General features: G+C 40.3%; 1 protein-coding gene across 3 annotated transcripts in view; it reads left to right on the top strand.

The window, feature by feature from the left end:
• TLN2 (talin 2) overlaps positions 1 to 27,864 on the top strand; it is a 146,381-nt gene that overhangs the window by 38,563 nt on the left and 79,954 nt on the right. For all 3 annotated transcript variants that reach the window (XM_077185701.1, XM_077185700.1, XM_054642214.2), the window contains 7 exons: positions 4,765 to 4,847; positions 16,402 to 16,572; positions 21,153 to 21,250; positions 21,886 to 22,015; positions 23,286 to 23,438; positions 25,093 to 25,235; positions 26,646 to 26,773. In XM_077185701.1, the coding sequence (XP_077041816.1) occupies positions 16,437 to 16,572; positions 21,153 to 21,250; positions 21,886 to 22,015; positions 23,286 to 23,438; positions 25,093 to 25,235; positions 26,646 to 26,773 (788 nt within the window). In that variant the 5' untranslated portion in view covers positions 4,765 to 4,847; positions 16,402 to 16,436. The remainder of the gene's footprint in view (positions 1 to 4,764; positions 4,848 to 16,401; positions 16,573 to 21,152; positions 21,251 to 21,885; positions 22,016 to 23,285; positions 23,439 to 25,092; positions 25,236 to 26,645; positions 26,774 to 27,864) is intronic.

Genomic DNA, 27,864 nt, shown 5'->3' with positions numbered 1-27,864 from the left:
GGCCGTTCCTGTGCTGGGGTGTGAGGGTCACTCGTGTCACGACAGCAGAGGGGGGTTTGAGGGGTGGCAGCTCCCAGTGCCCTGGGCAGGGCAGGGAGGCCTGGCTGCCTGACCTCCACACCATCCCTGGGCTCTCAGGGCCACCTTGCTCTCATCACAGGAGCAGCTTTGCCATTTGATGCCAGCAAGACAACTGTTCTGGGCAAACATGTTGCAAAGAACTTACCAGGGGTGGCTGAACGTGAATATTTGCTGTAGCTTTTTCTGTAGTATATATAAAAATATATAATATTAAAAAATTATATATATATATATATATATATATATATATATATATATATAATATAAAAATATATATATAATAAAAATCATAGTAATAAAAAGATTGGAAGTTGTCATTTAGAGCACAACTTGCTTTAAACAAGGTTTAAAGTCTTTCTCCTAGACAACAAAATTGGGAACTTTTTGTAAAAATTTACCTAGAGGGGAAACTGGAGTTCAGAATAAAGTTCAAATAATAACTGCTCCTTTATGAAAAACTATTGATTGCTCTTAAAGAGCCCTGAACAGAAGGCAAGTAATATTTGCTTGACAAAAAGCTCATATTCATGAAAACAGAACATGAATCACAGAAACTTGGGTCAGCAGCATAATGTAAGAGATGAAATTTACATAATTTTGAAAATTAATCAGAGTATAGCTGACTTTAATGATCACAGCAGATACTTTTTCTCTGCTATATACAAACATGAAGCTTTGAGATGAAATTACTGCCAAACTTTGCTCTTGTGGTGCAGAATTTACTTGTTCTATCTTGTCAGACTTCCTCAAAGCTATTATCCCAGATGTGCAGGTTGTTGTAAGGATTGATAAGGAAATACAGTAGTTAAAATCTGATAAGAGTGAAGCAATAATAGGTCCTGAAGGGCTGAAAGCTGAGTTTTGGCAGGCCAGTGCAGGGATGAGCTACCACCATCTGTCAGGTTCCCACAAAGTCTGGCTTGAACCAGCACTTTAAAAACTTCACCATTTTTAAGGAATAACATTTGTTCCAAGTAGGGAAGAATTGCATTGGAGAGTAGAGTTTCATATGGGGCATAGCCAAATTTGCCTAAATGCTGAAAAACCTTCTAGTGGGTGAATTGTGATCATTTATGGAGTAGTCTCGAAGCAAGTAACAGAGACAGGTAAGAAGAGCTAGAACTTAAAGAAGTCACACACTACAGGACATCTGAATTAGTCCCAGCCTGAAACAGCCATTCAATATCTTTATTATGTGCAAGGAACAGAGTTTGGAACTTGATTATGGAACTAAACTCCTCAATGTTCCAGATGTCCTAAACCAAACTTGCCAATGTCCCAAAGTGACTGTTCCCCTGTCTGTAGCTTTAAAATATTAAGCTATCAGCAGATTCATTTAGCAGAGGTGATGCAGTGAAGGTGAATGCCAACAGGATTAAAACATACCCTGTGTAATGGACCACAGATTTGGGTTTGGTTGTGGTGAAAAAAACCCAAACCCACACAATCAAAGAAGTACAAACAAAAAGAGCAGCCCACAGAACACAGCATAGGAAAAACACACATCATAAACCCAAAGGAAATACGTGGGCAGAAAGATCTTCCACGTTCAGCAAATGGAGTGTGAGATGATGCTGGAGTTCATGTTTGATCTCAGTGAGCCTGAAATTCAAATGCTACTGAATGAAACTGTTACCACCAAGAATGTAGAGAATACCAAGGAAATATCTATAAAGACAAAACTGTAATTTATTTCTAATTCATAGTGTAGGAATCTGCAGTAGAATTGAGAAAGTACATTCTGCCTCAGTGCTTTTCTTTATGCAATTTCCTTGTTCCATAAATAACATCACCAGCATTTGAACCAAAAGCATTTCAGAGAAATGTAGCTGCACCTTAGGAAAGAGAGGAGGAGCCAGGGGGCTACTGCTGAGAAATACTCCAAATCTTGAGCAAGGCCTGTGTAAACCTCTGCAGTTCAGTGCTTCATGCCCTCAGTGCTCCCCCCCTCCAATAGCTGTAAACAGATCCTGGGCTCAGGGCAGCTGCTTTGCTGACTGGGCTTCTAGGCAGCCTGCTTCCATCTCTGACTGCATTCCAGGAAGTGAGGACAATAGGATAAAAAAACAGGGATTAATTGGTTTTTTTAGGTACTCTCTCTCTCTGTTGATAAGTAAAAAAATATATGGCTGCTTCAGCAGTAAATTAACCCACGTGAAAAATGAATGTTGTTTCCACAGTCATGTTTATTCCAGCTAGTCTTACAATATATCATCATGCAAGCAACTTTTGTTTGCCTCAGACTCCACAAGATATATTCAAATTTCTACTCTTAAGTATTTTGATGACTTAAAATCTACTGTTTAAAATTGTCATTTTGAAACATGGTATTCTATTCATTGTGTTACTCTGGTAGTACATGCAAATTAATTGTGTTGTTTCATCCTTTGATGTAAAATGTTAAGACAGCAGTTGCCCTACCCCCTTCCTTCCTAGTCCCATTAACACTTGAGTAAATAGATAGACCCTCCTGATAAACTACAGAAAAATAAATTTCTAGTTACCTATGTTTGGTGTACAGTTTGGAAAAAAACAAACTATTGGGGTTTTTTGTGTTTGCTTGATTTCTTTTTTCTTTTTATTTTAAGCAATGATTCTCTTTTGGAACTGCCTTTGAAAAGAGCACATTTCAAAGCAGTTTCCCAACTATTTAAATCACCATGATGTTAACAACATATATTGAATTGGAAAATGTATCTGAGGCTCTTTGTGTGGTGCAGCTAGAAAGAAGCAGTATTGTGATGGTCACTTCCTTCTGTGCTGCGCCTGGTTGTGCTCTTTGCTAGATGTGGTGAGTTCTACAGGCATTCAGGTGTTGAGACAAGCCCAGCATTTGTCAGCCTTCCTTGGTGGTGCTTCTGAGCAGAGCTGCAGATGCCTCAGCTGCTGTTTGTGCTTACAGAGCGTGGGGACTGGAAGGGGCTTCTGGTGTCAGAGCAAGGACAGGGGGCAGCTGCAAGTGGCTGAACTGCTTCACAACTGCCCTGGATACAAATTTTACAACTTTGCAATCTCTGCAAGTATGGAGAAGGACATAGTGCTGGAGTTAGTTAGTGATGGCTGGTGAGTCTATGGGCTGTACTCCACAGGAATTTGGCATGTTCCTGCAATGCAGATCAATCCTTCTGCACTGATACAGCCACCCCAGGGAATGCCCAGATACTCAGATTGCTGTGAGCTGAACTTGCTTTTATCCTCACCTTATGTTTGGGGGAAAGCCCACGAGGTGCAGGCTGCTGCCATAGCTTTAATTAGATGTAATTGTGCATTACTTGCTCATCACTGGGAACTTGGCAGGCATTGAGAGGTTGGATGAGTGGGATCAAGGATCTCCATTTCCAAGTAGAAAACGAGTGCATTGCCTATTTTAATGCAGGTGCAGGTGATCAATTGGGTGCTGAAATAATTGTGGTATGTATCCTGCATTTATTCTGGCCTGCATTACATCTGTTAACCTGTAGTTAATAGTTGTGTTGGCAGAGAGCTGATGTTGCTTAAAAGTCCACTGAAAGCAAAAAAAAATCACTTTTCCAACCAACCAAGACAAGAAAAACATTCGGTGATGAATCTGTTTTATCAGAAATGTTTTTGCCAGCTTTGGTTGGTTAAAATTTGCAAGAATTCTTTTGTTACTGTGGGCTTTTCTCAGCTAAAAGGCATTCCCTGCCATGGAGCTGTATGAAAGTGTAACTTTATTCTTTAACATCCTGGTCTTTCTAAATTGATGCATAAACTGGTTTCAAATTTAGGTAGCTGCTGTGGATCAGAACTTCATTTGAATTTTTAGGTTGTCCAGGAGATATAAGCATGGGATGAGAGCCTTCCATAACTGCACACACGGAGCACAAGGCTTTGCCAGCACCTAGGCCTGGGTAATGCTGAGCCTGGGGGTGTTGGGAGATACTGGGGGAGATGCTGGTGTTTATTTCAGAGCACTCTGGGCATCCAGAATTGCTCAAGGGCTTGTGTGCAAGCTGATTTGCCCATCCTCATGGTTATTAAACCAGTGTGATATATTAGCTTTTGTTTAGAGTAAAAGCTGACAAATGATCCTAAGAAACCTAGGGAGGGGAAAAAAGAAAACAAACTCTAGTAAACAAAGCCTGAAAATACCCAAACAAGAAAACCCACCTCCTCAAAACACCCAAAGCCTATGAAACAGAGTTTGTCATCTTTTAAAAACAAAACAAAACTCTTTTTTTACCTTTTTTTTCTTTTTGCAATCATCCTTTCAGAAGGGAGATTGCCCAGAGAGGACTGTGTTGTGGTGTTGAAACTGTTATTCCACACAGGGCCAGTAAACCATGGAAAAGCAAGCTAATGCAAAATAAATGGTTTTGAGAGGTCAGTGTGATAGTTTAATTTATATTAGCACCCAGACTTGTGCTACAAGTGGTTTCATCATTGACACTTTTGGCAATTTCAAAGTGTTTACCTGTAAAAAAATAATGAATTCGTTTTTTATGAGCTCTTATGTGTGAGTAATTTAGAAGCCTGGACTGAAATTTATTTTCTTGAGCACAAAGACATTTTGGAATGCAAATTCTGACTCCTGAAGGGAAAAGGAAACATACAACTTCCTGAGTTGTTTTCTTTCCAGTGTGTTGACAGAGGAGGTTCTTGAAAAATAGAAACTGTTGAACTGGGGATAAGAAAGTAACTTGTTTGTATTTTGTGTTACAGACTTGGTTGCTGGAAGCCTTCCATGTGATCAAACAGTACTTTCAGACAAACGAATTTTCTATTAAATGAAGTTTAATTTTGAGGTAAGGTCCTGTTTAATGTTCTTTGTTATGCATATAATGCCATAAAACCTACAGTAATTTAAAAGCTTGTACATATTAGTATAAAATTTTCTTTAGAGAGTATGTGAAATGTATACTTCTGTGACTGTGTTTATGAAGAGGGAATCTGAGCTGAAAAATAAATGTGATGAATGAACATTGAAGTGCCAAATAAATATTGTAATTAACAGCCTGGAGATTAACCTGACTATGACAGACATGGACTGTTTTGAAACAGTTGCCAGGGAGACTGGAGAATGTGATCATGTAATAAGTGATTTCTCTGAGCCTTAAGAAAATGGGCCATGCCTTTCATTGGTATGAAACAAATAGCTGAGAAAATGACTTAACTCTTTCATCTGAATACATGTAAGAGGTGGCAAAAAGAACAAGGAAAAATCCTTACTAGAATAACTTCACAGATACATAACTAATTCTGTACTGTAATGCTCTCAGAAGAGAATGTCACTAAATGGTAAAATTGGCTTTGGGCAAGATGTTGATAAATCTCACCCCATGTTCTTCATCTGTTGGAGCTCCTTTGACCTTGTCCACATTACTGTTCTAAATGTGGCTCTGCCTTTGACTGCTCATCTGGAAATGGAGCTTGAAATACCGAAAGGTCGCTAATGGAATTTTGTCCTGCAATTCTCCATGTTTGAAAAATGTCTTCAGTGAACTTTCAAAGCAGCCTATAATTAAAGCAACATGTCAGTTTGTATCAAATATGTCTAAGGACAAGGTTAAATGAAGGTGGTTCAGGTACATATTGAAGCAGGCTTTGCTAAGAAAAATAACAAAATGTGTGAATTTAGCTTCAGCCATTTTAATGCTGCTGAGCTGACATTGAGCTGATTGGTGAGATGTGCTCTTGGTGAGCACATTTGGTGTAGGAGGAGGTTTGACTGCACATGAGCACACAGCTGGCAGTGTACTGGAGTCAGTATAATCCAAGTGACATGTAATGTTTGCCCACACTGTTACCCCTGTTCAGAGTTCAGCTGTGTTTCATGACTTCTTTGTTCCTCTGTCTCTGCTGTGGATGTTTTGGAGTTCAATCCTGTTCCCTTCTGAAATCTAGGTTTTTCTCAAACCCTGCTCATAAATCTTTATAAGGACTACACCACCTCATGATTTTTGTCCTTCCTTGTCCAGTGGTTACTTTTTTTACCTTGGGGGTATGGAGTGCTCTTGAAGCTGGAGCTCAGTCTGTGCTGTCCTGTTCTGTGGCTGTGACAGAGATGTTAATTTGATGGGTGCAAGCCCACTGTTCTTGCTGAGCTTTTCTGTTTTTATTAATGTTGCTGATTCTGGTAGTAACTGAGCTTTCTGCAGTCTCTAGCTATAGGTCTTTTTCCTTTCCTCAGCTACTCTTTTTTTTTTTCCTTTTTATCCCTTTATTAGTTGTTCAGAGCTCTTTTGACTAGCCATTCCCTCTTTGTTTCTTCTTTTGGAAGAAGTGTTCTTTTTTAATAAAAAATAATTTAGTAATCAAAAAGCTGAGTCTGACATCTCTGCCTGAACCTGAGGTTCAAAAACAAAAAAGTTTAAAGCTGGCACTCAGCCTTTGAGATGGTGAGAAATGGTGAAGTTTTGACACATCTTGTTGTTCCTTGCCTTCCCTCTCTGTTCAGGTGCTGGCATCAGAAAGTGAAGGGAGCATGCACTGAGGTCATTCAACCTTGCTGCAGTAGCATCAGCCAAAGCATTATTGTTCTAAAAATTGTAAGCTATGACTGGTAATGTGTGTGTGGTAAATCTCAAGGAGGTGATGGAGGCTGTAAGAGCAAGAACAGGTTTTTTTAGTAGCTATTTGAACCCATTGGAAGGAGATTGCATGATCTGCTGCTTTTCTCTTTGGCATGGCACCATCTGAGTTGTAGACTGTGTGTAAGCTGTTGCCTGTAGTTTTCCAGCACTGCCAGGATATGATGACAGCTCCATGTGACCACCACCTTTCTAATGAGGGATATATGCTGGATTCCAATTGCTGTCTTCACTGACATGAAGGTTTTTTATTTGTACTATTTTTTGGTAAACTGTTTTCTATCTCCATGACATCAAAATTGATAAAGAATGGTAATTTATTTTAAAAATTGTGTTAATCTCACGTTGATACCAAATTGTGATAGCTTGTGAGAAAAAATTGTCTAGATAGTACTACAGTAGATGGAGTAGAGATCTGACTGTTTAAAGGATAAAAACATAACTGAATTAATTATAATTTAGATTTAAGTAGTGCTTGGCTTTGTTTTGAGTTCTCCAATAGGTATTGTCTGGTGAAAAGTGTGCTAAAGTAGTGAAGTTACATGATGCTGGACTATGTGATTTTAAAGTGCATTATTCTGTGTGTGGCTGTGTGAACATAGAAGGGATTTTAGTGCATTCTGTGTTCCTGAACAAAGAGAAAATGGATTATCTTGCTTGAAGAGTACCTGTAGCTGTGACTGGCACCCACTTTGCCATGCTTTCCCTAATAGAAATGACAGTCAGTCTCCAAGCTGTCAACCTGAATTTCCACTAAATGACTGAGCTCTTTACCAAGCCTCCTGCCTTTTAAATGGGCCTGCAAGAAATAAGTTTTCCTACTCAGAAATCTCTTTGCCTTCATCCTGAATTTGTGAGGATTCTAGGTGAAGAATTGAGGCTGATTGTGGAGATCATAGTTTGGTTGCCAGCATGACAACCAGTTGTGTGAATTCTCCATGATTTCTTGGCTTACTTAAGTAAGTGGAATGCTGGCTTGCTAAGACTACTCTTACATTCATTCAAATAACATTTTATAAATGTTTAATTTTTTTCTGCCTCACTTCCTGTTCAAGTGATCTGTTTTAAATAATTGAATTAATTGATTTTGGGGACAAATGGATCAAAAACCTACTGAGAGCAATTTCAGTGCCTGTTAAGTCTACCATTTCAGATGGAATCAGTGAGAGCAGAGAACCATTCCATATAAACCCCATTACAGGACTGGCAAAAAATGACTGTATTTGAGCCTCACTAATTTTCTTCTGTGTAGCAAAGCTGTTTTTGAAGACTTAACAACCCCATCTAATTCTGAATGGTGATGCTGATCAGAATTATCAATGTGGATTTACTTCAGTGATTGCAGTAGCTGAGTGCATTTCATATTATTAAATAGTTCAGATTCTGGAACAAATAAGGAAGCTTGGTTATAAAGCCTGTAAGAAGCTCAAGCAGCTTATTGGTTGCCTTCATGTTCCTTAAGGTAGATAATCAAGTAGATGTGTATGAGGTAACTGTTGACTGCTGTTCTTAAAGAAAATTAAAAGTTTTTAATTTTTGAAAGTTTAAAAGTTTAAAACTTTTAAAATTTTTAAAACTTTAAAAGTTCCTGGGCAGCATCAGATGATGCTCAGGAGGGGAAAGGTTTTGCTGTGGGGATTTTTTTTTCCCCATGTTCAGGAGGGTGAAAGGAAAGCAAAAGAAGAATCCATATATGATTTACCATGATGGTTTATCTGGGACTTTGCAATACTGTTTCTCTGCCAAAACATGTCAGTTAAAAAAAGAAGTAAAATAGAAAAAGCAGAGTAATAGTTAGAGCACAGCAGGTGAACCCAAGAAGTCATGTCCCAGCTGTGTCATTAAATGACTCAGGGAAGAACTCCAAGGGATTTATTACATTTATTACATTTATTACATGTATTACATGTATTACATTTATTACATCTGACTTTGTGGTGCCTCCCAAGAATGGCAGGTGGAGCTCAGAAGTTTGAGTGGTCACTTCAATTAATCCAATGGGGAGGAAAAAGCATTGAATTGAGTGTGCTCAGAGGTTGTAGACCTAGGCATAAAAGCTTTAAAATTGTCCTTCAAAACATTACAGTATTTAAGCAGTTGAAAATAGTGTGAATATACAGAACTGTTCTAGCCTGGATTTAACAGCCCATTTTCTAGTTCAACCTATTCTTAGTGTGATTTAAAATCTAGGTGAAATGTTTCAAATAGTCACATCTGCTGCTTTGGAAAACCAGTTTTCTATCAACCAAACCATTCCACAGAATAGGAACCATTTTTAATCATCATTTATTTTTTTTATCCTGTAATTTACATAGGTACTACAGATTGGACAATATATTTGAAACTGTATAAACATATACAAATATATTCCACTGTAAGCAAGTTGTAGTGCTTGAGATGGACCTAGATTTACCTTATAGGAATTGAGTTTAAAAAAATAAAGCACCCCACTAAAACCCAACAAACCCTTTAAAAAGAGGGAAAAACACACCCACAGCAAGTGAAAATGTCTTCTATACATCAGATACCATTTTATTAGTAGTCTGTGCATGTATTTACTCCTGTCCTCCCAAGGACTCTGGGGGAGGAATTTGGCCAAAGGATGTGATTCTCTTCTGGTTTCTACAGAAACTCATCTTTCTGCTTTTGCTTTTCTCTTGCAGTCTTCTTGCAAAATAGGAAAACAAAGTCTGGAAGGGCTCTTCAAAGACATGGCATTGAGTGCCACAGTGAAGGCTCTTGCTGCTGAGCCCTGTGATTTCTGTGTTACAGCTCGCTCCAGTCAAGCTCTTGGCTTATCTTATCTACAAGCTGTTTCAGCTCTGTCTGGGACAGTGACATTCCTTCTGTAGTTCTTGTAATTCATACTTCCTTTTGAAGATCTATACAAGCAAGTTAGTTTGCAAATATGCCTTTTGACTTGAAAAGCAAGCTGAAGTTCAATTGCTAATAAGCTGACTGTCCTATAAACAACTCTTAATTAGACCCAAATATTTTGGTCTCTTACATAATTCTGCTTAAGGGAACTTCCTTGCTGGGCTCTTAGCAAAAGAGATGCTGGTGCTGCATGACTATAAAGCATGAACTGAGAATGGTGTCTATTACTGCTAATAATTACAGCCTGCTCTCACAGTAACCTTTCAAAGCTTGTCCTGGTCCATCTTTGTTTTGCTGTGGGGATTTTTTTTCCCAAGTAGTTTGTTTGTAAAATTTAGTACTGCATGCTACAGCTAAATGCAGTAAATTTTTCCTGAGATTCTTGAAGTTTTTTAAGGTAAAAAACTTAGCAGCACATGTGGTGTGTGTATACAGCCATAGTGGTTGAGCAGGGATTTTCTTAGGGCAGGGGGGCATGTGAGAGTTCTTGCACTTTAATTGTCTGTGCATACTTGCAAACAGAATAAACAATGTGTTTGGTGCTCTATGGTGTTAAGTTCCCTGTATTCTAACCACTGGAAGGAAGGGTTATGCTTTTTTAGTTGCTTGTTCAAATTTCAAGAGTTCTGATCAGCCACCCCAGGCAGTGTGTGGTGTCTGAGGCTGTCAGGCTGCTTTTGGACCCTCCAAGTTGTTCTCTTTGTACTTGCTGCCCATTTAGAACATCAGCTTTTCCTCTCTTGGTTTACTGCTCTTACCTTCTGCTCTAGGCTGACTAGAGGGAAACTGAAATATTGTTTTGTTTCCTTTCTGACCAGAAGAGATTCTAACCCTAATGACAAGACAACTTCCACTCCAGTGCTTACAAATGTGATATTTGTGCCTGAGTGATAGTTACCCCTGAAAGCACCTCACTACACAGGTCCCAGTGGAATGGCAGCAACCAGTGATGACATCTTCACAGTGTCTTGTGCAGCAAGGAGTTGATGATGGCCTTGCTGTGACATGTGGGCACACATTTCAATATACAACCCACAGATTTGGTTCCTATACTGGAGAATCAGCTTAGTCTCAGAAATGCTGTTCATGGCAGCCCTTAAGAGATTGTGGTATAAATGAGTTACAAATTGACAGCCATGGAGCACTGAAGAGAGGCCTCCTTGAAAGGTGCAGTGCCACCTCTTTTATGGTAAGATGCCAACGCAGGTGCCATTGTGAGTTTAGAGTAAAATGGGTGTTGTTACTCTCTCTGCCTGTCTGCTGCCTTGTGGTTCCATTATGCTTGATTTTTGAAGCATGATGCTTTCATTTGCATTCATAATTTTGGAAGTACACAAAGCTATCAGTTCAGCTGGCTTTGTACTTCAGAGTGCATTTTGCTCACAGGGGTCTTAGCAGGCACCAGTCCACTGAACAAGTGTTTCCTATGTACAATAGAATTAGATGTTCAACCTCTGTGAACAACAGAAAATATCATCTGTCCTGTATTGCTGATGCCCAGTGCCAGCAGGTACTTGGTAGGAATACTGAAAAGAGTGGAGGACTTGTGTTCCATTGGATGTTGTTACAAAGTTAGTCTGGTATAAAAATACATAATTTTGCCTCTATGAGCATGTACACACACAGGCTTTGAGGCTGTGGCAGTCTCATGACCTAGATTTGTGTTTGCTCAAGCTTGAATGAACCAGTTAAGAAATATCTCCAGGGAGACAGACCTTTACTAAATCATGACAGAGCTTTGCTTTTAACCATAGCACTGGCACTGACAACTTTCCTTTAACTGAATGGGTGTGGTCCATGTCTGGGAATGTCAGTGGTGGCTGTTCACCTTTGCTTGGTTGTGAAATGCAGGTGGTTTTGGGCTCTGTGTTACCTCAGCTCACTTGGCAAGGGTGGGAAATGCACATGCCCTCATAGCACTGAGCTGACATTTTGCATTCTCTGTTTGCTTAGCATTGCACTTCAGAATATACAGATAAAATCATGGCCTTGTCAGCTCAGACACTGTAGATATGAGGGTAGGAATGGTACAAATTAATCCAGGTGAGTGGGTAGATGATTAGGGAGGTCAGTGTGCACTATCTGGTCTCCCCTCTAAATCCCCCATCTCCCTGAATTTTTATTTTGCTATTTGATTTTCTTTTATTTTATGCTTTTGGCTTGATGGTAGTTGATTCCTGTTGAAATTCTGTGATGCAAACTTCTCTCCTTGTCAGTGTTGGGAGAAGCAGCTATTTACCCTGTGTTACATGTCTCTTGGGAGGCCCTGTAAAACGCTTGTTGAGATGACTTTGCTGCCCCTTGCCTTGGCCTGTCTCTGGTACAGCAGCTGATGAGCTCAGTGCCACCCTCCCACTCTAGCAGAGCTGACTCTCAGGTACAATTTAGTTTCTTGGGAAGTCTTTTCTGGAATTTCTGTCATTTTGGTTTTATCATGTTTTGTCAGCAAGGGATTGTGGAATGGAGACCTGTGTTGTACATTACCTGAGGCTTACATTCAGAGTGTTGGTTTGACTTGGGAAATTTTCACTAGTGTAGAGTTGGATCCTACACTGATTTAGTACTCTCTTAATGACAAAAAAATCATGGAAGCTCTCTAATTAGGGCAAATCTGAACCTGATCATATGTGTGTCATCCATCTCAATGCTTTTAACATTATAACGGAGATGTATTCACAAACAGCAGACAAAACTCATTTTTTGCATATTGTTCCAGAAGGCTTTTTAAGGAGCTGCTTGGGAAAGCCATTTGTTGGTGAGGCAGAAGTGGGACAAGGAAGTTTGGGAGTAAATCCACACAAAAACTGTTCATTTACTGTGGTAGCACAGAGTGTGTAGAAATTACTGCTTAGTTAGAAAATACCCTTCTAGAAATTACTGTTGGAACTGATGGAGGAAGAGGTGCAGTAGGACATGAATAAATTCATTTGTTACTCAGCTTTGGCAGTGCTACTAGATGTTGATTAGTTCTGTTTTGCTCCTCTTGAATGACACCAGGAGTAAAAGCAATTTTAAATTAATTTCCAGTGGAAATTAAGGGTGGGGGTGTTTTGGCATCAACTTTCTTCCTGTTAATTTGGGAACATTTCTCAAACAAATATGTTGGAGCTTTTGTTCAAAATATTAGTTTGTGACTTGCAGCAGGCAATTTACAGATTTATTTCATAAAACAAAATAGACTTAATATCTTTTTATGTATAATAATAGACTTTATATATTTTAGTGTGTAATAATAGACTTAATATCTTTTTATATGTAATAATAGACTTAATATCTTTTAATGTATAATAATAGACTTAATATCTTTTAATGTATAATAATAGACTTAATATCTTTTTATATGTAATAATAGACTTAATATCTTTTAATGTATAATAATAGACTTAATATCTTTTTATATGTAATAATAAACTTAATATATTTTTATATATTATAATAAACTTAATATCTTTTTATATATTATAATAAACTTAATATCTTTTTTATATAAGTGTTTCATCAAATAACTTTTTTTTATGTTCAAATTGTTTCACTGAAAACACCTACTTTAGAAGATATGAAGAGATGTTTAGTTTTGTAAATATTGGTCCTTAGATTTTCAGAATTTTCAGATTTTTCTCTTCATTTTTTTCATGAAGAGAAATTATTAAAGAAAAATATTTGAACTGCTCATGGAGTATGTATCTGCTTCTAAGGGCACAGCTCTGTAATTTATATAAGAGCACCCAGCTCTGGTGAGCCTGTGGGCAGGCAGGGAGCTGTGGGGAGGATGCAGTAGCTCAGGTGGGCCTTGCAGGAGAGCTGGGCAATGGGTGCAGGTGTGTGCTGGAGCCTTGTCCTGCTGAGGGCCAGGGAGCAGAGCCCAGGGTGACCCAGCTGGGGCAGTGTTTGCCTCCTGCTGCCCTGCTGGAGGGGCTCCTGCCGTGGCTGAGGGTGGGTAACCACTCCTTAACCCAGAGGGACACCTCCTCCAGCTTGAAGTTACTTTTAAGAACCTTATTGCTGCCTCTTTCTTCTTTTACTTTTCAGTCCTTGATAACATCTTGGGATAATATCTTATTACTTTACTTTCTATGTTATTATCTTGGATAATATGTGCTTGAAATACTTGTACTTGTCTGCTTTGTTGGTGAGGTATCTCTGTGAGCACACCAAGGCCTGCTCATCTTAATTCAAGCACTGCTTAGAATTGTGTTTTGTTGAGATTTTCCAGAATGTGAGCCCTGTGATGGTTCAGCTCAAGGCTTTGACATGCACACTCTGATATAGATCTGCAGGCACTGCGTTCTCTGAGTTACTCTGTGGCTTTTTTAAGAGCTCAAAGCTGCTGCTATTTCTCCCCAAGCTGTCAGATTCATAATTTATTATTCCAGTCTCCCACCTTACAAGCACAGATTAGTCACAGTCTGATTTAGAAATTTCCTACTTTATTACTCACAGAGAATTAGACAGTACCAAGCAAACTGTTCTGTGTAAAATTTTCTTAATTTCCAGGATCCTTTTAAGTTTTGGTCAGCCATTCCACAGCCAGAGTGATTTTGGGGGCACAGAGAGTCCATTACTTGCACAGAGAAATATTTCAATGATGTGAATCAATGTATAGAAGATAAAGGAAATGTGGAAGATATTTTCCCCTTGTTTTTCTCTGTGATCTCAGCCCTTTTCTTGACCAAGTTCTTAGATCTTTTGAGAAAAAACAGCTGTCCTGTTCTGGCTGTTACCCAGGAGATGGAAACTGCCTATCCCATTTATTACTGAAAGCCAAATGGAGAGGTTTAGAGCCTGAGGATAATCTGGAGGAGGCAAATAAAAACCTTTCTCTTGAGTTTGAGAACATACTATTGGAGGAAGCTGGTAAGTTATGAGCTCTTTTTCAGATGAAGCATCCTTTGGTGTCTCTGAAACCAAGAACACTGAACTGAAGGAAACCAGACCCCTGATATATTTAGGTCCTTCCTTCTTTGAGTTGAATCTGACCCTAGAAAAAAAAATAGGAGTGGTGGTGGGAGGAGACAGTAACAGGTTCCCAACTTGTAAAAGTGCATTAAAGGTAACAGGGATAAATTTGTATATATTATATAGGGAAGGGAAAAAAAACCCCATTCTTGCAGGGTGGAGAACCTAAGTTGAAAACTTGTATGAAGGAGAGCAATCCAAAATGTAGAAATAGTAAAAAGAAAAGTAAAAATGGAGCAGCTTAGCTGTGGATGTCGTGGACTCCATTTTATGGAGCTTTGTCAGAATGGATTAAATGAGCATCTGGCAGGGACAGCATGGGGATGCATCATTTTACAATGCAAGGCACTTCTGATGTTCTTTCTGACACACACCTTTATGGGGTGCACCATCACAAAGTGAAAATACTAAAAAGCTGCAAACCTAAACAATGTACCTTTAAAAGAACATTCCCTGAGACACAGGAGCACTGCTTGTTTTGAATCAGCCAGCAGAGCATTGTGGCACACTAACAGAGTGCACCTTGCTGCTAGGGAGCCATGGCCCTGTTGCCTTCACTGAAAGCTGCTGAGATGAATCCCATGGCTGGGCTGTCACTCCCAGTGGCTCCTGGCACTTCAGAAGGGACAGGAGGGAAGGGAGGGGGTGGTGGTGTTACCCCTACATCAGCAGAGGAAGAGGGTGCCAGGAGCTGGATCTGAAGAAGGGCTGTGAGCAGGGGGAAAGCCTGTGGGTAAGAATGAGTGTGAGGAAACACAGGAAAACCTCGTGGTGGGTGTTTGCTCCAGGGGATCTCCTGACAAAGTGCTGGTGCTGCTGGGGCACTGCAGCCACTCCTGCAGCTGCTGGAGACGCAGCACTGTGAGCCTGGGCAGTGCAGGAGCCTCAGGGAGTGCAGAGAGGGGACCTTGTGCAGCAGGGGAGGGACATCCCTTCAGGGGGATGCTGCCCTGCTGACCTGCAGGGCTCAGCTGGGATGCTCAGTTTGGAGCACTCTGGACTGCCAGTTGGGAGAGAGATTGGTCAGATGAAGAGGAAATTCAGGCCCCTGAACTTTAGGAAGACGAGCTTGTAGCTCTTCAAGTTAGTCACTAGGATCCCCTAGGAAAGTCCTATTTAAAAACACACACATCAATTTATGCAGAAATTATTTGGGGATTCTAGTGCATTCTATATTTCTGGAGAATGGATTTAAGTTCTGAAGAGTTCTTGGAGATGGTTGTGGAAAGTCTAGTGATGGAAGAGTGGTTGGGACTGTTAAAACAGCAAGGGAAGACACTGGAGACAAAACCCAGACTATCTACAAAATGAAACAGTACAAAAAGCATCTGTAGCTTCCTGTTTCTGTAAAAAAAATGCTGTCAGATTTGGTGTAGTTTTTTAAATATAGCTGAAATGAAAAATAACTCCTTGAAGCTCTCTGTGGCTGTGCAACACGCTAAAAACATCTATGTGGAGACTTGAGAAAAACCATAACACTGTATTGCACACTTCAGAATCTTCAGGAAAGAGTAGTTATGTGCTAAGAAAATCCTACTTTTGATGAAGTAGTTATTTTAAGCTGTTGGCCACAAGCTGGTCTAGATGATCTAATAAAAATGTGTTGAGAGAAAAAGAATTTTCTGTCAGCAGTAAATATGTTGCCAATATACCCAATAAGTGTTTTGGTTTTTTATGCACCATTTTAACCTACCTTAAAGAAAGTATGAACAGTTAGTATCTGTACAGAAGTTTTTTAAAAATAAATTTCCATTACACCAAGAAAAATACATGTTTTGGCCAGTTTCTATCTTAATGATCCTAATCAGACTTTATATAGAAGTGCAATTGAATAAATGCAATTTTACTGAACTAGTTTCATTTGTTTAATGAAAAGCTGATTATATTAAAGCATTAAATGAAAAACTAAGCAGCAATACCACTACTTCTTTTTCAGGTACTTTAGTAGGAACTTGCAGGTGACTTGGCACCATGGTGGCTCTTTCCTTGAAGATCTGTGTCCGCCAGTGCAATGTGGTGAAGACGATGCAGTTTGAGCCCTCCACGGCCGTGTACGACGCCTGCCGCGTGATCCGAGAGCGAGTGCCGGAGGCTCAGACAGGGCAGGGTGAGCTCCTCAGCTTCTCCTTCCTCACTGCACTGCTCCTCAGCCTCTCCTTCCTCACTGCATTGCTCCTCATCCTCACTCCATTGCTCCTCAGCTTCTCCTTCCTCACTGCACTGCTCCTCAGCCTCTCCTTCCTCACTCCATTGCTCCTCAGCTTCTCCTTCCTCACTCCATTGCTCCTCAGCTTCTCCTTCCTCACTGCACTGCTCCTCAGCCTCACTGCACTGCTCCTCAGCCTCTCCTTCCTCACTGCATTGCTCCTCAGCCTCTCCTTCCTCACTGCACTGCTCCTCATCCTCACTCCATTGCTCCTCAGCTTCTCCTTCCTCACTGCACTGCTCCTCAGCCTCTCCTTCCTCACTGCACTGCTCCTCAGCCTCTCCTTCCTCACTGCACTGCTCCTCAGCTTCTCCTTCCTCACTGCACTGCTCCTCAGCCTCTCCTTCCTCCCTGCACTGCTCCTCAGCCTCTCCTTCCTCACTGCACTGCTCCTCAGCCTCTCCTTCCTCACTGCACTGCTCCTCAGCTTCTCCTTCCTCACTCCATTGCTCCTCAGCCTCTCCTTCCTCACTCCATTGCTCCTCAGCCTCTCCTTCCTCACTCCATTGCTCCTCAGCCTCTCCTTCCTCCCTGCATTGCTCCTCAGCTTCTCCTTCCTCACTGCACTGCTCCTCAGCTTCTCCTTCCTCACTGCACTGCTCCTCAGCTTCTCCTTCCTCACTCCATTGCTCCTCAGCTTCTCCTTCCTCACTGCACTGCTCCTCAGCCTCTCCTTCCTCACTGCACTGCTCCTCAGCTTCTCCTCCTCACTCTATTGCTCCTCAGCCTCTCCTTCCTCACTCCATTGCTCCTCAGCCTCTCCTTCCTCACTCCATTGCCTGCACTGAAAATGGACATGAACCCAGAGGGCTTTTTGACACTGTCCTGTTTCTTCATTTATTTTTTATGTTGGAGAGTGTTGAACTTGCAGGCAACCCTGACATGGGAAGAGATGAGAATTTTGACTCCATGTTTTAGAAGGTTGATTTATTATTTTATGATATATATTATATTAAAAGTAAATTATATATTTAAACTATACTAAAAGAATAGAAGAAAGGATTTCATCAGAAGGCTAGAAGGGAATAGAAAAGAACGGAATGATAATAAAATCTTGTGACTGACCAGAGCTGGACTGTGATTGGCCATTAATTAAAAACAACCACATGAGACCAATCAAAGATTCACCTTTTGCATTCCACAGCAGCAGATAATCATTGTTTACATTTTGTTTCTGAGCCCTCACAGCTTCTCAGGAGAAAAAGATCCTAGACAAAGGATTTTTCATAAAATATGTCCATGACAGGAGATTTTGGTTTGTTCTTTTGGTTTTTTTTTTAATTTAAGTTGTAGGGCTCTGGAGTGAAAGGAAACAAGTGCAAACAGATTTTTAAGGGACAAAAAGTAGCTGAGTTGTTGTCAAAAACCAAAGCATTCCTCTGTCTGCCGTAGAAGACTCAAAACCCTAGCAAAGAGCTCAAGGACCTTGGCACAAAGTCAAAGACACCTGTAGCTGTGATTTTAACCCACAGAAACATTACCAACTTTGTGTGAAGATTTACAAGCCACAAAAGTTGAAGTAAAATGATGGCTAACTTGTCACAAAGTGAAAAAGTAAAATTTTAAAGTTTTTAAAATAGAAGTTCAAAAAGCAAAATAAAAAAATCTAAACATATCCTGTCTTTCTTCTTCTTCTTGTCCTCCATCTTCTGCTGTAATAGTGACACTTCTAAATTAGTTTAAAGTAAAGACAAACTGTCTAACATAAATAATAAGTATTAAAAAATTACTATAAATAAAGTACACACAGTTTCTAGTATAAAAAACTAACACCTCCCCAAAAGCAGTCAGCGTGCCTCAACCCAACCTGCTAAACAAACCTCAACAAGTCAAAAAAAGAATGTATTAAATAAAAAAATAAACAACCTTAAAAACCAAAGCTAAAAAATCTTGATTTCTTCTTCAGTTGCAAAGCTAAAAAAGAAAACCAACTCTTTAATACCTCAAAAGCCATTTCAGCAACACAAAGCCCAAGATTGGCTTCCCTGGGTGGGCACAACTCTTTGAGCTCTTTGCTGGGGTTTTGAGTCTTCTAGGGCAGTCAAAGAAATGTTTTGGGTTTTGACAGTTGTTTTGCTTCCTTTTGTCCTGACAAAGGTTTTCCTACAATGGATGTTTTTAGATTTCTTCAATAAATATCTGGTTTGCCTTAAAGATGAGAAATTGCTCTCCTGCTTGGAGAGCATTTTTTGTTTGGTATTTTCTACTTAAAGCAGTGTTTCTGGCAGTGTGTTCTAAGAAAATCTGTGCAGACTTATTTTATGCCTCAGCAAAGGAAGTGACAGCATGAATTACAGAAGAATGGCTGGGTACCTCCAAAATGTGCAAAGAGAAATGTTGGAAACTGGTTAATAACTGAAATCACCCTGCTGTGCATACCATAGGTACCATGGTAGCCAAATGTAACTCCCTGTACCTATTGAGCAAATTAGGTGAGTACAGGGAGTGCAGTGAAGACTGGGAAACACCATGGACAAAAGATCTGGTTTTAACACAGCCAGAGTTGTCCAAAAATTCAGATACTTCAAAGCCCTTTGGTGCTGCATTTTATATAATGCTACCAGAATGTAATTCTTAAAGCAGGTTGTTTATTGGGGTTTAAGCTCTCAAACTCTACAGCCATTTCAAAAATCTTGTTAGGAAAACTTACTAGTAGTGGACTTTATTACTGTTACTGAGAATTGCTTCTTCTTTGCAGGAGTCCTTTGGAAATCTAGCCACAGAGCTTCAGTTTTCAGATAAAAGTTGTGCATTTTTACCATGCTGGTCTCTCCAGGCAGTGATTGTAGACAGCTGTTGAATTTGGAGAAGTTGAGTGATAAATATCCCTGAACATGATGAACCTCAAAGAAAAGCCAAGGAGTTCTCAGATTTTATAGTGGGGCTTTTTCTTTGCTTATGATTGCAGTGCACTTCAAGTCTTCAATAAAGGATTGAGTGATGAACAGAAATGTTTCCACCACATCCTTTCCCTTTTTTGGTGGCTGTTAAAATGTGTGTTTGCCTGTTAGTTCAGGAGACTCACAGTGGTGCAGTACAGTTGACAAACTGGATCTGCACAATGAAAAATGTCCTTATGGCTGTCAGCTGTGCACATTCCACTCCTCCCATGAGCCTGGTCCCAGCACAGAGGTGGCCATGATGTTCATGTGCTCTTGCACAGCTCCTGCTGTTTCATTTCCAGGTGCATGCACCACAAATGAGTGTCAGAGCAGTCTGTGCTTCCTTGGTGCTTCCTTGGTGCTCTGCTTCTAAAGGTCACAACCTATTTATAGGCACAAATTCTAGAATCTTACAGAAGTGATTCTGTATTGAATCTGTATCAGAAATATCTCTATATGTGCAGATCACTTGACCTTTCAGGGGAGTTTTTAATTAAGGCCAGCAGGGAAAGTTTGTCATCTTACTTAGTTGTTTATGGAAGGGTTCTTCCTTTTAAATTGGGTATCTGTAAGTCACTTGCACTTCTATCAATTATGTTTAAGGTCTTTTATATAATTGCATAAGTAATCATGTGTTTAAGGTACATGCTGTTAAATGTAAATTATTGCTATGCATGGCATTTAAGGATGAAATATTATCAGAAAATTGTGGGTACTTTTACCTGGCTTTGTGGCCCAAGGGTCCTGACACGTGGCTGACAGTAACCAGGTGGTTACTGCACTGCTGGCCATGGCAAGGGGCATTAGCTTAACCTGCAGAGCTGCCAGCAGAGCAGGCTCAGCTGCTGCATGGTTGATTGTTGTTTGTGAAGTGTAATCTGTATTGGTCCTTCATGCATATGGATAGGCCTTAAATTAACAGTCATGATGCTTCATTTTGTGTATCTGGAGTTCAGTCTTTGAAACCTGAACCTGGGTTTGGTTTTGTGTGGCAGTGAAAATTTTATCATTTACTCCTGAAAGAATCAATTGGCATAGTTTAGCTTTCAAAAGACACAAGTTTTTGCTGTGTTTGCCATTGGTATATTTCTAGAAGCCTTGTATATTTTTAAATATCAAAACCTGAATCACCTACCCAAAAGATTCCCAAGTTTATAATAAACTCATTTTGTGGAGGGTTGAAAGCAAACTGTGTTTTGAAAATAGAACTGCTGCCTGAAATAGTACACTGTGGTTAAGGCCAAACTTGCTTGTATTTTTGGTTAGTCAATTCCAAAGCAGGACCTGTGAGCATTTAAAACAGGTTGTCTCAAAAAAAAGTAGTTATAAATATAATACACAGTAGATGTGACATGTGAAGATGTAATGGCATAGTGAAGCTTTTTTCCAAGCCTTCTGTAAAGCCTAATGTACCCTGCTATCTGCTGCTAAACTAAATTTTTCATGAAGCACAGAAAAATATTCTATCCAAGTTTACTAGGAATGGAAAGTAAGTGCAATGTAGGCGTAACCCTGAATCTGAATAGGCCTGAATAAATCCATGTTGGCTTCCTTAGCTTTGGTGTTTTTCAATGTGTCTCTGTCTGTTCTGTCCCACAGCCTCTGACTATGGATTGTTCCTGTCAGATGATGACCCAAGGAAAGGGATCTGGCTGGAGGCTGGGAGGACCCTGGATTACTACATGCTGAGAAATGGGGTATGCTGCAGGGCTCTGGCTTCCTGCATCACCACGCTCTTAGAATCTTGTTTCCTAAACAGCAAGAAGAATGTTTAGCATTTGGAGGGCTGGGAGGCTCTGAGTCTGTTCCTGAGCTTGACCTGGTCCTTGTCCTTGCTGTGCCTCAGAGATCAGTTTTTTCCTGCTCTCAGGTTGTGACTGTGGTCAGTAGTGTCTCCAGAGAATGGTTAACAGAAAGTTGAAAAATAGCTTTGGTTATATCCTTTCTATTTGATGTGACCTTGTGTTAGAGGTGGTTTCTTGTGTCCTGGAGGTGGTGAGGCCACACTGGCTCATGTTCTGGCCAGCTTGCTGCACCCACAGCATTGCAGTCCTTTGGAAATGCTGGGCTGCATTTCACAGCACAAGGGTGCTTTATCTGTCCTGCCCTGACTTGGTCTTGCCACTTAGAACAATCCTTGAAAAATGACATTGGCAGATGTAAAAGCAGTCACTGCTCAAGTTTATTAAATGAGTACCTTTGCCTACCCTGCAACAAAGGGAAAATCCAGCTTGGAGGGTGGGGAGGGAATCCTGTTTTAGGCATCTAAGGTAGTGCTTTGGCTTGGGTTGGCTTCCAGAAGCATTTAGAAACAGCTGTGTTTGCTTCCTAGGATATATTGGAGTACAAAAAGAAACAGAGACCTCAGAAAATACGTATGTTGGATGGTTCAGTGAAAACAGTCATGGTGGATGATTCTAAAACAGTGGGTGAATTGCTGGTTACCATTTGCAGCAGGATAGGTAAGGTTTTGGGACCTACATGCTTAAGAATTTGTTCTTCTGTCATATTTAAATTTTGATTGTTAGGATGTTCTGTGGCTAGAAATCAGCATACATGTGAAAAATTTAAATTTGTTTTAAGTTACTGCTTACCAAACACTTTCTTGAAGCCTGTTGTCCAGGTTTTATCAAAGTCTGTAGAGAGTCAGCTGTATCCTTAGACTTCAGGATTTAGCAGTTGAAGGCACAAAGTTATCCAACAGTACAGGTACCAATTTTTTGTTGTACATTACATTTATGTACTCTTTCCTGCTATGAGATAAAGGTTTAGAACTGAATTTATACTCAATGTTAATTGGATAAAAGAGGAACATTGCTGACCTTGAAATGTACCCAAGCTTAGGACTTTGTGTTGTTATGATTGAGTTGATCACAGAATTGTATCATTTGTAAAAATGCATACAGAAGCCATCCAGAGCAGCTGGTCAAAAATGTGTGATGGTGCTTATAGTCTGTCCCAAAACATAGCTAAATAGACATTTTTTAAAACAAATTTGTATTTAATACATGTACTGTAAGTGTGCATCCAACATGGATTGATTTAAGTCTTAAAACTGCTTAAATCTCATTTAGAGTTCAAGCAACCTTAATTTGATTTATATGACTTTACTTGGAAAGGGAATAATCTATTTCAGTTTTGAGGTTTTGTATGTTGGATTCTAATGTGCTGTAACTAATTCACCTCAAAAATTAGTTTGATTTATTTTCATGAATGTGGTCATGTAGGTGAGCATTTAATTTGCTCACAAGAACATAAACATGCTTTCCTAAACAGTACAGAAAAATCAAACAGAACAAAGAAATTGGAACAACTTAGCATATATGCTAAATATTTTGAACTGATTTTTGATTCAGTTTCATGGAAAATTCAGAGGAAGAGTTGAGTCATAGCACTTAAAAAAAAAAAATCATGAATTTCACATGGTTTCTGTTCCTCAGTTGGCTCTGCCACATTTCTTTTACATCACAGGCAAGCTGAAATTACTCAGTCCTCAGGAAGCAATTGTAGGCATCCATGAATGGAAATTTACTATAGCCTGTCCCCATTTTTGAATTCACAGTTATTTTACATTCCATCATGTTTTTAAACTGGCAGCTTCTCTTGGGTAGGCAGCAGAAAAAAAACAACTTTATACTTAATAGCTTTCTGCAAGTGGCAAATGCAGCATATGACAAAGAAATCATGTATTGGAAAGATGAGGTCAGATATTGGATTTATTTATAATTCCAGGAATAACAAATTATGAGGAATATTCATTAATCCAGGAGAGCATCGAAGAGAAGAAAGAGGAGAGTACAGGAACACTTAAGAAAGACAGGACCCTGTTACGTGATGAAAGAAAAATGGAAAAACTCAAGGCAAAGCTTCATACAGATGATGATTGTGAGTAAAGTACTCCAGGGTAATTCTTTGATGAATATCTTTGCCCAGCATGATGCAAAGCAGCCCTTCAGTGTGTTTCAGTTGGCTCCTGGCTGTATTTTGCATCCCTTTTTTATGGAGTGCTGTCTGCAATTGAGTCTTTTTTAAATGAAGTGAATGGGCACGTGTGAGAGTGAGCAGCTGTCCTGAGGTGCATTTTGGTGTGTGTTTGGTAGGGGCATCCCAGCTTCAGTGGGAAGGGTTGTTTTTGTCCCTTCCTTGAAGAATAATGGATACCTACTGAAAGCCATCAAAGGTAGTTTTGTCTTTGAAAGTATAAGTTTAAACTGTAAGTGAAATTTGCCAAAGAATTAAGACAGTTATTTGATTTGGTTTGTGTGCTAAGTCATGATAACTATTTTTTATATTTTACTGTAAGACACTAAGGTTAACTGTAAGTGGCAGGAAGATGTTTTAAAATTGTGTTCAGGGATAAGAAAGGTAAACAGAATCGTGTGTTTTAGAGGTAAAATGTGGTAAACTTATTTTGTTGTGAAGCTTTAAAGATACAAATTTACTAGTAACACATTACTGTAGTTGTTTCTTCAATATTAACAATGTTTATGCTGTAGTATATCCTTGTTTCTCAGCAGTGCTGTTTTACAGTTCTCATTTGTAGCAAAGCTTCAGCACTTCTGACTAGCACCAGAAATGAAAGTAACATTTCTTGTGGAGTTTTCCCCCACAGTGGAAATGCCAGTTATGCCATGGGTTTGACAAGGGCTGTGACACTGCAGCAGTGTGGGTTCAACAGAGTGTGCATGGCTGTGCCTCTGTTGAACTGGCTGGGTCCCAGTTCCCCCAGTGGAAATGCCCATTATCCCATGAATTTCCCAGGGGCTGTGTGGTTTTACAGTGCCCTGGCTGTGCCTCTGTTGCAGTGAACTGGCTGGATCCCAGTTCCCCCAGTGGAAATGCCCATTATCCCATGAATTCCACAAGGTTATGTGGGTTTTACAGTGTCATGGCTGTGCCTCTGTTGCAGTGAACTGGCTGGATCCCAGTTCCCCCAGTGGAAATGCCCATTATCCCATGAATTCCACAAGTCTGTGGGTTTTACAGTGTGTGCATGGCTGTGCCTCTGTTGCAGTGAACTGGCTGGATCCCAGTTCCCCCAGTGGAAATGCCCATTATCCCATGAATTTCACAAGTCTGTGGGTTTTACAGTGTGTGCATGGCTGTGCCTCTGTTGCAGTGAACTGGCTGGATCCCAGTTCCCCCACAGTGGAAATGCCCATTATCCCATGAATTCCACAAGGTTATGTGGGTTTTACAGTGTCCTGGCTGTGCCTCTGTTGCAGTGAACTGGCTGGATCCCAGTTCCCCCAGTGGAAATGCCCATTATGCCATGAATTCCACAAGGGCTGTGGGTTTTACAGTGTCCTGGCTGTGCCTCTGTTGCAGTGAACTGGCTGGATCCCAGTTCCCCCAGTGGAAATGCCCATTATCCCATGAATTCCACAAGGTTATGTGGGTTTTACAGTGTGTGCATGGCTGTGCCTCTGTTGCAGTGAACTGGCTGGATCCCAGTTCCCCCAGTGGAAATGCCCATTATCCCATGAATTCCACAAGGTTATGTGGGTTTTGCAGTGTCCTGGCTGTGCCTCTGTTGCAGTGAACTGGCTGGATCACAGCCGCACCTTCCGCGAGCAAGGAGTGGATGAGAATGAGACGCTGCTCTTGAGACGAAAGTTCTTCTATTCAGACCAGAATGTAGATTCAAGAGATCCTGTTCAGCTGAATTTGCTCTATGTTCAGGTACTGTGCTTTCTACCTTGTCTGAGGAAACCCCCATGTAGGTTAATTAGAAAAAATACAGTGCTCATATGCTCCATCTTCTAGAATTCCAGTTCTGGATGTGCTTTAGTTTTGCTCTTTTGTCTAGCCCTCCAAAAACATGTGATAGTGCAGAGGCTTTGCTGACTTTTTTTAATCCAATGCTTTGAACCCAGTAATGGACACTGAGCCAAAAATCCACTGGCTTTCACATCCTGCTTCCTTAAAATTGGTATGTGTCTTTAATCCCAAGTTGCTCTTTTTAGTTCTTCTCCCTCTTCTTTTCTCTGGATGGTGCTCTCTGTGTCATGTGGAACTTCAGGCCAGTCTTGTGAACAGCTTTCTGTTTCTCATGTCTGCCTGTTCAGTGAGACTCCTTTCTAATCTTCAGCACACAAGGCTGGCAGGCTTTCCATCAGGAGGGACCATGTCATGTAACACAGTAGGATTCCATCTAGACAGGTTTCCTAAACTCTCAGAGGGACTGTGCATACCTTAGCAATTCAGGAGCTTTATGCAGAAGATAGTATTTAACTGAAGGTGCCATTGCAATTGCCTGCAATTCAGTCTGAAAAAAAAAAGTAGGCTTTAAATTCTTTGTTAAAGTTTTGGGGTCTTTTTACAAAGAAAAAATTGAAAGTTTGATGGAATGTGCTGTTGTTATACCTGATATTGCTATAAATTACATTTTAAAAATCTGAGGCAAAAGGTAAGGCTGTTCTATTGCTTGTAGAACAGCAGCAGCTTTTTGAAGTATTTGAGAAGACTATCACACTGAGCTGTTCTCCTGCCACTGAAATCTTTAATCCAGGCTGGTGTGACAGGCTGTGTTGATAATGCTTTGTCAATGCTTTGTCTATGGGTGGGTGAGTCTTCTGCTGCCAGCGCTATGAAATCTGTCATCTTCAATGACCACTGCATTTACACAGAAGGAAGAAAAATGCTGTGGGCCTGTCCTATTGCCATATCTGTAACAGTAATTTTGTTTTTACCTTTATAATTATGGAGATCTCTCTCCCTCCTCTATGAGGCAGTGGCATGAAAGCTTTTCAATGTGAGCATTGGCACACACATGCATCTGTACATGTGTGTGCACATACACACAAGTGCATGTGCAGGTTGCATTTTATTTACACATGCATCAGGAAATGGCTGTCACATTCTCTTTTAGATCAAAGCTGATACAATCACAGCTTCAGGAAGTCTCCATAGATACTCACCATGAAATAATCTAGCCCTTTGTTTTATTGGTCACATACACATCCATAATGGAATAATAAAGACATTCAGAAGGCAAAGGGTGTGCTGCTGGCTGTATTGAAGCTTTCAAGGAATTGAAGGTGGGTTCAGCTGTTTGGGTGTCTCTAACACATCTTTGGTTGTCTCCTCTAGGCTCGTGATGACATTCTGAATGGCTCCCATCCTGTCTCCTTTGAGAAGGCTTGTGAATTCGGAGGCTTTCAAGCACAGATCCAGTTTGGACCTCATGTAGAACACAAACATAAACCTGGATTTTTAGAGTAAACACTTCTAACTTCTAAATTTGGGTGACCTCAAGTGTAACTAATGTTGAGTTGTCACAGATTAAGCACATTTTATTACTCCAAGCAGAGGTAATCAGATTCAGTGTATTTTCACTAGCAAATCTCCCAGTGAAAGGAGCTTTATTGCACAAATCAGCAGCCTCAGCTGATGAGGGGACCTTTGGCAGTGGCTTATTAGACAGCACTAATAAGGACACTGGCTCCTCCCAGAGTGCCAGTTAAGTACACACTTAGTACCAGGAGAGTACAAGAGTGGGAAGAGGTTTTGTCATTTGAATAAAGTGAATACTCCTGTGTGTAGAAATTAAATTTTCCAAACTTTTCAGTGGCATTAACGACTTGGTCAGATTCAGCCTCTCATGGTGTTGTATGAATGGAATTCTAGACCTGTGCTCTTTGTTTCAGGCATGGGCAGGAGTCCTGCTCACAAGTCCTGTGGCTCATCCTTTAATCTTTATATCTTTATTGTGACACTTAATTTACTGCTGTCAGGAGGGCAAGTTAAGTCTGGCTGACATTTGGATGTCCCATTTTTCTGCTGATTTGGATATTCTGATTGGCTTACCTGCAGTAGAATTAACCAAGGGCTGAAGTTTGAGGAAGGCAATGAAGGTTCAAGAGAGCTATTTACTGCCCAGTCCATCAAGCCTACATGAGGCTCATAAATCCCTTAATTGGAGGCACACAACAATGGGTGTGTATTTAGTTTCTGTCCTGTTCCACTGGCAGAATGCTCAGTGCTGCCTCAGGCTTCCTTTGTGAGCCACTTTGGGGTTTATGGTGTCTCAGGGAAGGACTTTGAGGTGGTGTCTTGCTGTGGAATGGGCAGTGCTGCAGCTCTGGTTGTCTGAAACACTTCACTTCTGAAGTCTATTCCTGGAGCAGCAGTTCAGTTATACAAATAAATATCTTTCAGTTCCAGTTAATAATCAGCTTTTCTTTTTACTGTCTGTCTGCTCCTGATTGGCCCCTGAATCTTTTCTCTTAGAGCTACTGATGTCTAAGAATTACAGGGGCCCAGTGTGACAGCTTCAGTGCACTCCTGGTTTTTATTTCCTAGAATGTGA

The sequence above is a fragment of the Agelaius phoeniceus genome, chromosome 13 (genome assembly GCF_051311805.1).
Source record: "Agelaius phoeniceus isolate bAgePho1 chromosome 13, bAgePho1.hap1, whole genome shotgun sequence".
NCBI lineage: Eukaryota > Metazoa > Chordata > Aves > Passeriformes > Icteridae > Agelaius > Agelaius phoeniceus.
The sequence above is the reverse complement of the archived record's forward strand: the minus strand, read 5'-3'. Positions and strand labels throughout refer to the sequence as shown.